The 17,313-nt window shown below is 43.2% G+C and overlaps 1 protein-coding gene across 1 annotated transcript; it reads left to right on the top strand.

The window, feature by feature from the left end:
• Window positions 1-9,916: 9,916 nt before the first annotated feature.
• LOC306923223 (transmembrane emp24 domain-containing protein 6-like) lies at window positions 9,917-17,110 on the top strand (the record flags this gene model as incomplete). The annotated part of the gene is made up of 4 exons (XM_079501249.1): window positions 9,917-10,132; window positions 10,557-10,683; window positions 15,985-16,139; window positions 16,883-17,110. 4 exons carry the CDS (start codon window positions 9,917-9,919, stop codon window positions 17,108-17,110), a joined length of 726 nt encoding a protein of 241 aa, XP_079357375.1.
• Window positions 17,111-17,313: the final 203 nt, after the last annotated feature.

Raw genomic sequence — 17,313 nt, 5'->3', positions numbered from 1 at the left:
TGACTTATAAATGTATACATTTAATTTGCCCAAATCAATAATCTGTTGGAATGAAAACTTTCTTCAACATTCAAGCTGTGTTAATATGAAAAAAAACGAGACGAGGACCATTTTGCTAGACCTGGTCACAAATGTCCATAGCAGCAATGAGACACAGAGCATGGGTAACATGGCAACATGGGTTACCTAAAGATACGTTTGAAATTGGGTGAAGTGCTAAGTCTGCTTAGTGTGTTTTACCTCCAGTGTGTCGACTCGAGTGCTTGTATTAATGTGAAGATCATCATTTCATTAGATCAGTGGTAATAATAATCAATGTAGGGCAGAAGGACTTAAAAGTGTGACCACGATATCTTTACAAACAACAAAATTGCGTGTTTGGATAAGTTATAATGCCATAATTGAGCAATGTACGTACGGTACCCTCCCTGTTTTATGTGTGTTTTATTTAGAACTGAATTGAGGGGAATCGAGGGAGATGAAATCTTTTCCGATTTTCCATTACTGTACCTTGTTGAGTCATATCGGAAATATTTCATATATTTTCTCTTTATCTCAATGTTTCATTTAATGGACCCAGTTTAGAACTCTGGGTACCCCGGACTGGAGTGAAGATCAAGTAAATTGTTTTATTTTTTATTTTATTTTTATGTTAAATTATGTTTTTTTTCTTTTTTTTTAAATGAATCATGATCCAAAACATTATGCTATTGTGATGATCCAGCCGAAAGAGATTGAACCTTGTAGGAATTTGGGGGTTGGCATCAAACCTTAGACGTGTGTTATTTTAACAAACCATTACCTCAGCAAATGAAATCATACAAAGTGCCAGGAGGGACTGGTGTCTCCAAGTCTCTGAGCTCAAAATTAGTGGAATTACGTTATATTCAACATGGAACTCTTTATTTCACCGCGATTCAATTTGTTTTGATACAATGAATCCTGTACAATGATTACTGAATTGTTATTTTAAATAATGCATTTAAAGTTCTGAGCAGATTTACTTTTATGAAGTGCCATACCGTTTTTTGAATTGGCCAAAACTGTATCGACGCTGTTGAATCCTTAATCACCTTAATAGTGATGCAGTTTTACTACCCTAAATGGTAAATGGTAAATGGTGCATTTATATAGCGCCTTTATCCAAGGCGCTTTACATAGATTGTGCATTACATTCACCCATTCACACACACATTCATACACCGATTGCGGCAGAAGCCATGCAAGGTACCAACCAGCACATCGGGAGCAATTTGGGGTTCAGTGTCTTGCCCAAGGACACTTCGACATGTAGACAGGAGGAGCCGGGATTCGAACCGCCGACCCATGGATCATTGGACGACCTGCTCTACCTCCTCTACCTACAGTCGCCCTATACACTGACACCACGGCGCGTAAACAGCGCCTCAAACTGTGACTCCGCCCACAAACGGGGGAAGTTGTGATGTTCGCTCGTTCACTGCAATGCAATTTGCGGCATTTTCAAAACAATATTGAGCAGAGTAGCGATTATCAAACGTATTTGCAATGCCATACGTTGAAAGATCTGTTGCCCGTGGACAAGGCACGCTACCTCCGCAAGTTAGATAGCATCGGCATAGATGTTTGTCCGTATGTGATTAAGGATTAGACCAAGTTGCATTGGCAGCCATAGAAAATTCCGGGGTAAATTCTTACCCCTGATGTGACGTTTTTGGGCGTTCCTGTCTAGCGTTAACCTGACTCCGCCAGATGGGGCAGCAGAGAGTACACTGGGTTCCCCCTCCTGCTCCCATCTGGGAACTCTCAGGCAGACTTGATGCCCGGCCACAAAACGGCCTGGCCAATCAGCTGCCTTGATCCCGCCTATAGCTGCTGCTGATTGGCCAGGCCGTTTTGTGGCTGGGCATCAAGTCTGCCTGAGAGTTCCCAGATGGGAGCAGGAGGGGGGAACCCAGTGCACTCTCTGCTGCCCCATCTGGCGGAGTCAGGTTAGTCTAGCGTGGTGTCAGTGTATTCTTGGGTTGTATTTTCAATCTATCAGCCACTTTGTCCTCGTGGCCTAAACGGTTGTTTTGTTGCCACCCCATGAGCTGTACAATTAAATCACCTCACTGGAACATGTTTATGCCATTAACCCATTTAAGCATTGTGTTATACTTTAGCTATTTAAAAATAGCAGATCTACAAGCTCGTAGCGCGGCACCGAGTGCCGCGCTACGAGCTTATAGGTCTGTTATTTATTTATTTTTAATCGTGAAAATGTGGCACAAATCCTGACAGAAAACTGTCAGGATTTAGAAGACATTTTATAAATTTCGGCGTCGGGCCTTAATAACCTAATTGTAGTCTAGTTATTTCTAACAGCTCAAACAAAACGACTTACATAATACCAGAGAGGGTCGTGTAAAAAAAAAACGTATTGGCACTGATGGTATCTTAGATTAGGTGTGATTCTATTTGATGCAGAAACGACATTGCCTTGTATTTGGTGCAACTACGTAACATTAGCGTCATCTGGACTGTGACACACGCACCTCAGCGGTCCAATTGAAGTGACTGGAGTCACTTGAATATGACATCATGATGTTTACTGTGATTTTGGTAAGATTACATTTAAATATCACAAACACCATGTAGTAGTACAAACTCCTGTAACTTTAATAAGCATTTTTTTTTTTTTGTATTTATTGTGAATCGATTTTGAATAGTTTGAATCGATTTTTTTTTTTCCCCCACACCCCTTACCCAGGGCCCTATACAATAGAGGGTATGCGTGTGACATCATCATCATACCAGGAAGTTATGCGGGAATGCGTAATGTGTGGCAAAAAACTACTTTCTGGCCTTGACAGCCCATACATCCAAACAGAAAAGTCCTATTTCATTGCATGAAATGACTTTAAACAACATTAAATTCACTTTGTCACTCGATCTGCCATTCACTATATGCATGCGCATACCCTCTATACTGTACCTTACCTTTCCCTCTACACCAAAATAATATCCTTTGGCGAAAATAGCCGATCTACAAACTCGCAACGTGTGCGTGCATGTACTGTAGATGTGCTACAGTTGGGTGCCACCGATATTGTCCCTTATCATTTGACCCATTTAGGCCTGACCTCAAAATTTAAAAAAATCCTTCTAAATCCTCCAGTTTTCTGAAATAAATATTTTCACGATTTTTCAAAAATAGCAGACCTACAAGCTCGTAGCGCGCCACTCGGTGGCGCGCTATGAGCTTGTAGATCTGCTATTTTTCAATAGCTAAATTATAATGTTTAAAACACCAAAAGGGGTTCCCGCCCAAAATGGGTTAACTGTCCTTTTGCGCAGATCACGCAAACCTCAGCAAAAAGAAAAGGACAATATCGATGGCCTCCAACTGTATGTTCAGCCCGGAATAAGTGTTCATGTCGGATGGTTATTTCACCCGAGTGTAGAGGAACACTGGAGGTGGTTTTGTGTGCATGTGCTTCTCTCACAGATACTCCATGCTGCACCTTTTACACAAAAGGGGACATGGTAAACTGTCTCCCCCTGGCCAGCCGGGGCACCTGATGGAGGTGAAAGGAACTGGTTGGAATAACGTGTTCCTTCCACGCGCTACGTCCAACCAGGGGAAACTCCCCCCCTGTCAGGTGTAAAGGAGCAACTTGGACACTCGGGCATGAAGGAAGCATGAGTTCAAGTCCGTTGCTCGATCTCCCCATGTCCCCCATATATGGGGACTAGGTTGGCGGAGGGTGTGTAGAGCCCAGGATCGAATTAGATAATTGACACAGGGGTGAAAAATGGGTTACAAAATCGTGGGATAAAAAATTATAAGAAGAAAAAAAAAGGGACATGGTCTGCATTTATCTATCTATCTATAGAGCGTCGCAGTCCCGCACCCTACGAGGACCCAGGAAATAATTCCCCGTTCATTTTCCTCATAGACATTTCAAAAAGTATTTATTTAAAGACCTTTTAAGCGTCGTACAAAGCCAACTCGAGTTGTGACAAATCATGACAACAAACACATTTTATTGGGCCAAACATAATACTTAGAAGAAAATAACGGCAATAACACGTTTTTTTGTTGTTTTTTCTTTTTTGTAATTATTTGTTTGGCCCAAAACATTGTGTTTGTTGTCATGATTTGTCACAACTCCATGTTGGCTTTGTCCGCGGCGTAAACGTCTTTAAATAAATACTTTTTGAAAAGCCTATGGGGAAAATGAATTCACTTCTGGGTCTCTCGTCGTCATGAAAAGGGGCGGGGCTGCGACGCTCTATAGAGCCTTCGTCCGAAGACATTTACAGTGACTGTGCATAACATGCAGTACACCTATGTCGGGGGGCCGGGGGCAACGGTGCATGCATGCAGCATCTATTAGAGGGGTTACGTTTATTCTTGCTCAAGGACACTTTGACAGAAGGCCTGGCCTCGAACCGGGAACCTTCCAGTTCCGAGGAGGCCGCGCTATTCTCTCACACCGATTTGTGTAAAGCATTATTCAACACAGCCGCCAAAGGGGTGTATATGTGTTTGTTTCCGACGTACTCAGTTCGACAGGCATTAGTCCGACACCCTACTACCCCTAACCTAACCGTCACAGGGAAGCCACAGCCGAGTCTTAACCGGCCACGCATGTGTCTTAATCGGCAACGCATAGCGGGAGCCATGGGTGAGTCTTAACCGGCCACGCCCAAATAGACCTGACCGATTCAAAAAAAAAAAACTATTTCATGTCAAGGAGCCCCAGAATTATATGTATTTGGCCGCCGACTCCCATCTCGAAATATGTTGTTCCAGGGACCCCCCCAGAAGCAAAGATTTGAGTTAAAAACGTTAGCTGTGAAAGAATATATTCAAAGATTTGCGCCACATTTAAAAAAAATCAAAAATAGCAGACCTACAATCTTGTAGATCTGCTATTTTTCAATAGCTAAATAACACAATGTTTAAAACGCCAAAAGGGGTTCCCGCCCCAAATGGGTTAACGCATCTGTCGGACTGTTCGTCAGACCGACGGTATGCGCCCCGCCGAACAAGTAACTAATCACAGCAGCTTCTTCTCATTTAATTTCTATCCTAAGGAATTGGAGTTAGGAGACTGGAATAAGACACATTAACCACTTATAAGGCCTATTCATATTCAAAAAAAGAGCAGATCTGGCCCGGACGGTTAGCTCAACCGTCTGGGCACCTAGGCTGCTGAGCCAGCCTGACGGCGTGCCGCAGGCTCGACTCCCGATCCCGACAGCCTTTGCCCTTAGAGTATATATGAATAGAGACGGCACCGGATATCTCCTCCCATCCACTTGCATTAAGTTGCTCAAAAGCGCATGAGGCGATTTCACTAAGGAACAGAGTGCATTCTGGGATGGATTTGCCCCAAACTCATGAACGCGCTGGCCGTTGACTATCATTGCACGCGTTCACGTATGAAACAGCAGCGTTCACGTATGAAACTGCGTTCACGTGTCATCGTGAATGTGCACAATGATAGTCAACGGACCAGTGCGTTCATGAGTTTGGCCCAGCGCTGCAATACCAAATTCGGCCACTATGTCCATTTCTCCTCAGGGTTTCCTCCGGGTGCCGTCTCTATTCATATATACTCTAAGCCTTTGCCGCGTGTCTTCCCCCCCATCTCTCTCCCCATTTCCTGTCAGTCTACTTTCAACCTATCAATAAAGGCAGAAAAAGCCAAAAAAGCCTATTTTGGAAAATATTCATCAGTGAGTGACCCCTCATAGGAAAGGGACGGTCGGGGTCAAAGAAAGTGCTTACAGAATGTACCGGAAATACATGAGTTTAAATTGACCTGTTTGTTTTGAGTCCTTTTCATGCTGTTCTTTGACCGTTTTGTGGGCAGATAATATTAAATGAACTTTATTTCTACCTCTCTAAAATCGGTCTCAGAGATGATTGCTACTGATTGATTGTACAGTTGGAGGCCATCGATATTGTCCTTTTCTTTTTGCTGAGGTTTGCGTGATCTGCGCAAAAGGACAGTTAACCCGTTTTGGGCAGGAACCCCTTTTGGTGTTTTAAACATTATGTTATAATTTAGCTATTGAAAAATAGCAGATCTACAAGCTCATAGCGCGCCACCGAGTGGCGCGCTACGAGCTTGTAGGTCTGCTATTTTTGAAAAATCGTGAAAATATTTATTTCAGAAAACTGGAGGATTTAGAAGGATTTTTAAAAATGTTGAGGTCAGGCCTAAATGGGTCAAATGATAAGGGACAATATCGGTGGCACCCAACTGTATGTTTGTGCGTCACCAGTTTGAAGTGAATGGCTATGAGAACACTACAAGATCCGTTTGAACCCATGAACCCAGTGAATGGCTATGAGAACACGACATGATACGTCTGAACCCATGAACCCAGTGAATGGCTATGAGAACACTACAAGATCCGTTTGAACCCATGAACCCAGTGAATGGCTATGAGAACACTACATGGTCCGTTTGAACCCATGAACCCAGTGAATGGCTATGAGAACACTACATGGTCCGTTTGAACCCATGAACCCAGTGAATGGCTATGAGAACACTACATGGTCCGTTTGAACCCATGAACCCAGTGAATGGCTATGAGAACACTACATGGTCCGTTTGAACCCATGAACCCAGTGAATGGCTATGAGAACACTACATGGTCCGTTTGAACCCATGAACCCAGTGAATGGCTATGAGAACACTACATGATACGTCTGAACCCATGAACCCAGTGAATGGCTATGAAAACACTACATGATACGTCTGAACCCATGGCTATGAGAACACTACATGATACGTATGAACCCAGTGAATGGCTATAAGAACACTACATGATACGTCTGAACCCATGAACCCAGTGAATGGCTATGAGAACACTACATGGTCCGTTTGAACCCGTTTAGACCTGAGGAAGATTCTACTTTAATGTCTTCTAAATCCTGACAGTTTTCTGAAAAACCCTATGTTTCTATGTCAGTGGTTCTCACAGGGTTAAAACCCTATGTTTCTATGTCAGTGGTTCTCACAGGGTTAAAACCCTATGTTTCTATGTCAGTGGTTCTCACAGGGTTAAACCTTATGTTTCTATGTCAGTGGTTCTCACAGGGTTAAAACCTCATGTTTCTATGTCAGTGGTTCTCACAGGGTTAAAACCCTATGTTTCTATTTCAGTGGTTCTCACAGGGTTAAACCCTATGTTTCTATGTCAGTGGTTCTCACAGGATTAAAACCCTATGTTTCTATGTCAGTGGTTCTCACAGGGTTAAAACCCTATGTTTCTATGTCAGTGGTTCTCACAGGGTTAAAACCCTATGTTTCTATGTCAGTGGTTCTCACAGGGTTAAAACCCTATGTTTCTATGTCAGTGGTTCTCACAGGGTTAAAACCCTATGTTTCTATGTCAGTGGTTCTCAAACATTTTCATGTCAAGGACCCCCAAAAATATATGTAATTGGCCGCCAACCCCCATCTGAAAATATGTTGTTCCAGGGACCATTTGGTGTCTCAGCCCCACTCTACCTCAAGTATTAGTATTATTCATGTTATCAAGTACACAGTAGTAGATGATAGTAGTTATCTGCGGTGTTGTTTTTGTCGACTAAAACTAAGACGAAAAATGTCCTTCGACTACCCTTTTTCACTGACGAAAACTAAATGAAAACTAAGCTATAATGACTAAAACTAAGCTACTGTAAATGTATTGACAATTTCGTCGACAGATAGAAACTAGACTAAAATGTTAGGAAGGAACTAGTGTACAAGAGATCCAGTATAAGTCATTTTATACATGGTTGCATGCTGAAAATAGCCGATCGGCTAGTGTAAAAAAAGTGTAAAAATGAGCCATTACGACGGCTTCAAGACCCGCCCAAAATACATTTTAGTCGACTAAATCAACTGTAGATTTAGTCGACTAAAATCTCATGGCATTTAGTCGACTAAAACTAGACTAACACTAAAACATTCCAGGCGACTAAAATATGACTGAAAACTAAATTAAGTTTCGTTCCAAAGACTATGACTAAAACTAAACTAGAAATTTGCTGCCAAAAACAACACTGGTTATCTGCTATACTGTTACTTTGGAAACAACTGCTGGCCCTTCAGACATACAGGACAGGTCTCAGCGGTGGAAAGTAACCATGCAGGCAGTGGCGTGCACAGACATTTAGAGGGGCAGGTGCTCAAGTTAAAAAAGGGCACCTTGTGCAGCGCGTGGAACCGGCCGGTTGCCTTAATCTATTTTGGGCGGGAACCCCTTTTGGTGTTAGCATTATGTTATGCTTTAGCTATTGAAAAATAGCAGATCTACAAGCTCATAGCGCGCCACCGAGTGGCGCGCTACGAGCTTGTAGGTCTGCTATTTTTGAAAAATCAAAAAAAAGAAAGAAAAAAAATGTTTTTTTTTTGTTTTTGTTTTTCAAAAGGGCACATTGCCAAAAGGGCAGGGGGTGCTCTAGCACCCCCTAGTGTCTATCTGTGCACGCCACTGCATGCAGGTATATGTTCACTTAACCGATTTAGCGCCATTCACATGGAACACGAGAACCTATTCTTTAGAACCTCTACGCCAAACACAGCTTTCTCGGGTTTGAATTGTTTAATCGCTTTTTGATCTGTTTCGATCGGTAGCTGATCTTGCTACCGCTAACGATATTCTGGGACAACAACAACAACACACAACCGGCCATTTTGAAGATGCGCGCGTATCCACTTCCATTCTAATCTCAAAAACGACATTGCGGGGACAGAATCTGGGCCAGACAAGCGTTTTCAACGGCCTGTAGCAGGCGCTGTGATACTCGCGGTCGGCTTTATCCACCATCGACCGAGAGAACAACAACCGGTGAAGACACCACACACATCAGTTTGTCACAGGAACACAGAATTACGGATATTTGGATCTTCAAAGTAAGAGTCACGCCCGATAAAACCCTGGCAGTACGCGATCAAGAGATGGATTAATGGTAGCGGTAAATGGGTCACTTAAGTACTGTACTTGAGTACAACTTTGAGGTATAGAGCGTCGCAGTCCCGCCCCCTCGAGAGACCCGGAAAAGAATTCCCCGTTCATTTTCCTCATAGACTTTTCAGAAAGTATTTATTTAGACGCCGCGGACAAAGCCAACTCTTGTCGTGACAAATCATGACAATAAACACAATGTTTTGGGCCAAACAAAGAATTAGAAAGTAGAAAAAAAACGGCAGGTTACAACACTTTTTTTGTTGTTTTTCTTCTTTGTAATTATTTGTTTGGTCCAAAATATTGTGTTTGTTGTCATGATTTGTCACGACTCGAGTTGGCTTTGTACGACGCTTAAAAGGTCTTTAAATAAATACTTTTTGAAATATCTATGGGAAAAATGCATTGGGAATTATTTCCTGGGCCTGGTGTCGTCATGACAGGGGCCTTGACAGCTCGTACATCCAAACAGAAAAGTCCAATATAATTGCATTAAACGACGTTAAACAACGTTAAACTCACTTTGCCACTCGATTTGCCATTCGATTTGCCATTTACTTTATGCATGCCCTCTATAGTCTGACTTTACTTGATTATTTTCCAGTTTGTTCAATACTGTATTACCTGTGCTCCACTACATTGTAATTTTTATTAGTAGCCTGCTTTATTGCACTACACTTTACTTGTAGCTTGTATGAGTATTTTTCTACATTTTGCTATACTTTTACTTTTACTATAGGCTACTTCTATCCACACTGCAAGATTTTAACATGGTTAATTATTCTCCTTGGATTTTTGATATCTCTAAATCAACAGGGGAAAAAAGGGCTGTGTGTTTACTCTCAGCAGCTCCTATATATATACCAGCTCCTCAACCAACCCCACCAGACCAGGCGTACAGTACAGTACAGTACAGTACAGTACAGTACAGTACAGTACAGTACAGTACAGTACAGTACAGTACAGTACAGTAAGCATGCTGCTGCCTTATTCTTACACCGTTATACTGCTGCTTATTAGCATTAGTCATAGTGGCTGGACACGCAAATCTGAGCCCCAGTTGGAGCAGGCGGACCAGGGCCTGTTCAGAGGCTCCGACAGGTACCACTTTGCCATCGTGGTCCCGGCCACACACATGGAATGCTTCTGGCACTTTGCCCACCAGAGTGGAAACTTCTACCTGACTTACATGGTAAGAAAAACTCACTGATATTACGAGGTCGCGGTAAATGGTGGCATTTTATAGTGCCTTTTTATCCAAGGCACACAGCTTAAACAAGTACTGACCTTCAAAGTGAATGCCCTTTCTATGGCTACAACATTTGACGGTTTTGTGTTCCACAGCATTACATGGCAAATGTTTAGTGCATTTACCTCCTTTATATAGGGCTTAAGTTGTTAAACTGTTATACTCCTTTTGCAGCCCCCCCCCCCCCTCCCCCTGGAACCCCCTCAAGGACCCCTGGGGTTCCTCAGACCCCACTTTGATAACCCAAAAAATGTCTTGGACTGCATGGATTTGATGAAAAATCCACAATCGAAGTAATTACACAGTTACAATTTTGTGTGTGTGTGTGTGCGTGTGCGTGTGCGCGTGCATGCGTGCGTGCGTGCAGGTACAGTGGGTGACAGGGATGGCCACGGACCGGCGTCTCATGGTGTCTATCACGTCACCAGATGGTTTCCTAGTAACGACATCCAACGATGCTGTTGGTACGATCAACTTTGAGACCAAAGAGACAGGTAACAGTAGTAGCCTACTAATAGCAGGCGCAGCCGCCTGTTTCATTACAGACAGGTAACAGTAGTACTAATACCAGGCGTAGCCTCCTGTTTCATTACAGACAGGTAACAGTAGTACTAATACCAGACGCAGCCGCCTGTTTCATTACAGACAGGTAACAGTAGTACTAATAGCAGCCTCCTGTTTCATTACAGACAGGTAACAGTAGTACTAATACCAGGCGTAGCCTCCTGTTTCATTACAGACAGGTAACAGTAGTACTAATAGCAGCCTCCTGTTTCATTACAGACAGGTAACAGTAGTACTAATACCAGGCGTAGCCTCCTGTTTCATTACAGACAGGTAACAGTAGTACTAATACCAGGCGTAGCCTCCTGTTTCATTACAGACAGGTAACAGTAGTACTAATAGCAGCCTCCTGTTTCATTACAGACAGGTAACAGTAGTACTAATACCAGGCGTAGCCTCCTGTTTCATTACAGACAGGTAACAGTAGTACTAATACCAGGCACAGCCTCCTGTTTCATTACAGACAGGTAACAGTAGTACTAATACCAGGCGCAGCCTCCTGTTTCATTACAGACAGGTAACAGTAGTACTAATACCAGGCACAGCCTCCTGTTTCATTACAGACAGGTAACAGTAGTACTAATACCAGACGCAGCCTCCTGTTTCATTACAGACAGGTAACAGTAGTACTAATACCAGACGCAGCCTCCTGTTTCATTACAGACAGGTAACAGTAGTACTAATAGCAGCCTCCTGTTTCATTACAGACAGGTAACAGTAGTACTAATACCAGACGCAGCCTCCTGTTTCATTACAGACAGGTAACAGTAGTACTAATACCAGGCGTAGCCTCCTGTTTCATTACAGACAGGTAACAGTAGTACTAATACCAGGCGCAGCCGCCTGTTTCATTACAGACAGGTAACAGTAGTACTAATAGCAGCCTCCTGTTTCATTACAGACAGGTAACAGTAGTACTAATACCAGGCGTAGCCTCCTGTTTCATTACAGACAGGTAACAGTAGTACTAATACCAGGCACAGCCTCCTGTTTCATTACAGACAGGTAACAGTAGTACTAATACCAGGCTCCTGTTTCATTACAGACAGGTAACAGTAGTACTAATACCAGGCGTAGCCTCCTGTTTCATTACAGACAGGTAACAGTAGTACTAATACCAGGCTCCTGTTTCATTACAGACAGGTAACAGTAGTACTAATACCAGGCGTAGCCTCCTGTTTCATTACAGACAGGTAACAGTAGTACTAATACCAGGCTCCTGTTTCATTACAGACAGGTAACAGTAGTACTAATACCAGGCGCAGCCTCCTGTTTCATTACAGACAGGTAACAGTAGTACTAATACCAGGCGTAGCCTCCTGTTTCATTACAGACAGGTAACAGTAGTACTAATACCAGACGCAGCCTCCTGTTTCATTACAGACAGGTAACAGTAGTACTAATACCAGGCACAGCCTCCTGTTTCATTACAGACAGGTAACAGTAGTACTAATACCAGACGCAGCCTCCTGTTTCATTACAGACAGGTAACAGTAGTACTAATAGCAGCCTCCTGTTTCATTACAGACAGGTAACAGTAGTACTAATACCAGGCGTAGCCTCCTGTTTCATTACAGACAGGTAACAGTAGTACTAATACCAGGCGTAGCCTCCTGTTTCATTACAGACAGGTAACAGTAGTACTAATAGCAGCCTCCTGTTTCATTACAGACAGGTAACAGTAGTACTAATACCAGACGCAGCCTCCTGTTTCATTACAGACAGGTAACAGTAGTACTAATACCAGGCGTAGCCTCCTGTTTCATTACAGACAGGTAACAGTAGTACTAATACCAGGCGTAGCCTCCTGTTTCATTACAGACAGGTAACAGTAGTACTAATACCAGGCGTAGCCTCCTGTTTCATTACAGACAGGTAACAGTAGTACTAATACCAGGCACAGCCTCCTGTTTCATTACAGACAGGTAACAGTAGTACTAATACCAGACGCAGCCTCCTGTTTCATTACAGACAGGTAACAGTAGTACTAATAGCAGACGCAGCCTCCTGTTTCATTACAGACAGGTAACAGTAGTACTAATACCAGGCGTAGCCTCCTGTTTCATTACAGACAGGTAACAGTAGTACTAATACCAGGCGTAGCCTCCTGTTTCATTACAGACAGGTAACAGTAGTACTAATACCAGACGCAGCCTCCTGTTTCATTACAGACAGGTAACAGTAGTACTAATACCAGGCGTAGCCTCCTGTTTCATTACAGACAGGTAACAGTAGTACTAATACCAGACGCAGCCTCCTGTTTCATTACAGACAGGTAACAGTAGTAGTACTAATAGCAGCCTCCTGTTTCATTACAGACGGGTAACAGTAGTACTAATACCAGACGTAGCCTCCTGTTTCATTACAGACAGGTAACAGTAGTAGTACTAATAGCAGCCTCCTGTTTCATTACAGACGGGTAACAGTAGTACTAATACCAGGCGTAGCCTCCTGTTTCATTACAGACAGGTAACAGTAGTACTAATACCAGGCGCAGCCTCCTGTTTCATTACAGACAGGTAACAGTAGTACTAATACCAGGCACAGCCTCCTGTTTCATTACAGACGGGTAACAGTAGTACTAATACCAGGCGTAGCCTCCTGTTTCATTACAGACAGGTAACAGTAGTACTAATACCAGGCGTAGCCTCCTGTTTCATTACAGACAGGTAACAGTAGTACTAATACCAGGCGTAGCCTCCTGTTTCATTACAGACAGGTAACAGTAGTACTAATAGCAGACGCAGCCTCCTGTTTCATTACAGACAGGTAACAGTAGTACTAATACCAGACGCAGCCTCCTGTTTCATTACAGACAGGTAACAGTAGTACTAATACCAGGCGTAGCCTCCTGTTTCATTACAGACAGGTAACAGTAGTACTAATACCAGGCATAGCCTCCTGTTTCATTACAGACAGGTAACAGTAGTACTAATACCAGACGCAGCCTCCTGTTTCATTACAGACAGGTAACAGTAGTACTAATACCAGACGCAGCCTCCTGTTTCATTACAGACAGGTAACAGTAGTACTAATACCAGGCGTAGCCTCCTGTTTCATTACAGACAGGTAACAGTAGTACTAATACCAGACGCAGCCTCCTGTTTCATTACAGACAGGTAACAGTAGTACTAATACCAGGCGTAGCCTCCTGTTTCATTACAGACAGGTAACAGTAGTACTAATACCAGACGCAGCCTCCTGTTTCATTACAGACAGGTAACAGTAGTACTAATACCAGACGCAGCCTCCTGTTTCATTACAGACAGGTAACAGTAGTACTAATACCAGACGCAGCCTCCTGTTTCATTACAGACAGGTAACAGTAGTACTAATACCAGACGCAGCCTCCTGTTTCATTACAGACAGGTAACAGTAGTACTAATACCAGACGCAGCCTCCTGTTTCATTACAGACAGGTAACAGTAGTACTAATAGCAGCCTCCTGTTTCATTACAGACAGGTAACAGTAGTACTAATAGCAGGCGTAGCCTCCTGTTTCATTACAGACGGGTAACAGTAGTACTAATAGCAGGCGCAGCCTCCTGTTTCATTACAATTTACAATTACAATTCAGGCATTTTGCGGACGCTCTTAATCCAGAGCGATTTACATTAAGCAAGAACAAAAAGCATGGCGATACATCACATATATAACTAGAAAAAGTGCCCTTCTGGGCACAGGTCTCCACCAGGAGGATAGGAGTGTGTGTGTGATGTTTGGCAAAATGTTTAGGAGCAATATAAACGTGTGTGTGTGACGCGGCTTGGCCTGTTGTAGCGCCACCATGAGGCTGATTTGAAAACTATCAAGTGACATTTCTTCCAAAGCCTAGTGGGAATATGCATGCACAATCGGACGCTGCGTTGAGTAGTTGTGGCGATTTGTACAAGACGGGTACAAAGCGGGCTACTACTGAAACGTTTATAAGCCAATCATAGCCAATGAGGGTGGATTATGAGAAATCAAACAAACCCGTCTTGATCACATGACTATGAAGAGCATGTGTACCGATTTGGATAAAATCTGAAGGAGTGATATTAGAAAATGTGTTTTACATATGTCGGCTTCCTGGTGGCGCTATAAAGAGCAGATGTGAAAAATTCCAGGCAAAGATTTTTCCTTGGCCTCTAGGGAGTTGGCATACAAAGTTATCCACAGATCCGTGCAGTTAGAAGTAAAAACACTTTTCGGCCAGTTATAGCGCCACCATGAGGCTGAGTTGAAACTATTCATGTGGCATTTCCTCCTCGGCCTAGTGGGAATGTGCGTGCACAATTTCACGGAAATCACACGATGTGTTCATGATTTGCAGCATTTTGTTTGAAACTGAGCACTCCTGCGAACTTTGGAAGCCAATCTTAGCCAATCAGGATGGAGTCTGAAAAATCTGAAAGACCCGTTTCGTTGAATGGCTCTAGAGAGACTGTGTACCAATTTGCGTGATGTTTGGACAAAATCTGTAGGTGTACTGTCCAAAAACGTGTTTTGCATAAAGAGGCCTCCTGGTGGCGCTATAACAGGCCATTCTGGAATTTTTGGGGCAGAGGTTCATCGTTGGCATCAAGGGAGTGTGTGTGCAAAATTTGGCATCGACCGGGTTAACGGTGCCGGAGATTAGCTGTTCACAGACGGAAGGACGGACGGACGGACGGACGGACACACGGACGGACGGACGGACACACGGACGGACGGACGGAGTGCAAAACATACTCTCTCCCCATGCCTTCGGCCTGGTGGAGACAAAAAGTAGTTATCATGAAACATGCATAAACTAAGAACGTAACAGTGGAATATCTATATAATGAAACTATATGTATATAAACTATACATATATACTATACTATGCTATACATATAGTACTATGAAGTGCTATGACTACATACAATGCAATTCTAGTGCTGTCTAGTGCTGCTACCGATGAATCAAAATAGTAAAAAATGGCAAATAAGTTTAGGGATAAGGGATAAGGGTGGCGCAAGATGGAGCCCTAGTATCTACAAGCGCTTGTAAATCGCTTATTTACGGCAAAGAGATCTAGTGTGTATAGAGGGGAAAAAAGGGGAGAACATGTACAAACCCCTGGGGTCTGTACATGCAACGTGGTTTAAGTGGTTAAAGTGTCTGCACACTGTCTGCAATCCTGTGTCGGCTGTATTGCTTCAGTGATGTGTAACATTCTGGGTCATTTTGACCCTTTGTCTGACGGCGTCTTCCACCTTCCACTATAGGATTCTACCAGCTGTGCCTTGGTAACTTCCACAACAGGTTCGGGGGCGTGAGGGTCTTCCTGAACTTCGGCGTCTACTACAAGGGCTTTGAGGAGACCAAGAAGCAGACGGAGAAGGAGGGAGCAGAGCTCAACAACACTTTATCCAGTATTGAGGTTTAGTATGTTTATTTACATTGTGTCATTGTGAACTCCAGCAAAGAGTGATTTCTTAATTTGAAGCTCTATAGAGCGTCGCAGTCCCGCCCCCTACCAGGGCCCAGGAAATGACTCCCCGTTCATTTTCCTCATAGTCATTTCAAAAAGTATTTATTTAAAGACCTTTTAAGCGTTGTACAAAGCCAACTCGAGTTGTGACAAATCATGACAACAAACACACTTTTTGGGCCGAACAAATAATTAGAAAGAAGAACACTTTTTTTGTTGTTTTTCTTCTTTGTAATTATTTGTTTGTTCCAAAATATTGTGTTTGTTGTCATGATCTGTCACAAGGTCTTTAAATAAATACTTTTTGAAATGTCTATGGGGAAAAATGCATTGGGAATTATTTCCTGGGCCTGGCGTCATCATGAAAAGGGGCGGTACTGTGACGCTCTATTGTGTAATTTTTTTTGGTAAATACTTGGAAAAATACTAGAACAATCCTGTTTCTATTTTGACACAAATGTTGACCTGAAAAACCTTTAATATGCGGGCCTTGAACTACTTAACCGGTCTTTAATTTTGCCCTTCACTAAATCCCACCCCAAAAAGCGATTGTCCAATGCCAATCCAAATAGTTTAGCAACGGTTGCTATGCAGGTCAAGCTTTCTTTGCTGCTAACGTGCCTATTGGACAAGGATGGGTTGGGGGAGGGACTTAGTGAGGGGGCTAACTGGATGTTATCTGTGTTCATCAGTTGAGCACCGTGAAGCTGCAGTACCAAATCGTCCACATGTGGCGCTACTACAACTACGCTCGGATGAGGAGGGGGTCGGACCACTACCTGCTGCTGTCCAACAACAGCTATGTGATGTGGTGGTCCGCGGCCCAGAGCGCCGCCATCGTCCTGTCTGGATGCCTGCAGCTCTACTGCCTCAAGAGGCTGTTCCACGCTACTACGGACACCCACAGACCCACATGCTGAGGCCACCGGACTGGAGTGGAGTGGACGTGTCGAGGCCTTAAAGGACCACTTCACCACTTAACCTATCTTCATATAATTGGTCCTCACTAATAATCATGATAAAATGGCACGATTGTTTTCTACTCTGTGTCTCATAGGAGGGCTGTGGGCAGTTTAGAATAACAATCTTGTTTTTTTAAACAAGATTGTTTTACAAAAATGTT

This window comes from Electrona antarctica (genome assembly GCF_951216825.1).
Source record: "Electrona antarctica genome assembly, chromosome: 5".
Lineage (NCBI taxonomy): Eukaryota > Metazoa > Chordata > Actinopteri > Myctophiformes > Myctophidae > Electrona > Electrona antarctica.
Note: the sequence above shows the minus strand (reverse complement) of the source record. Positions and strands in the feature narration are given on the sequence as shown.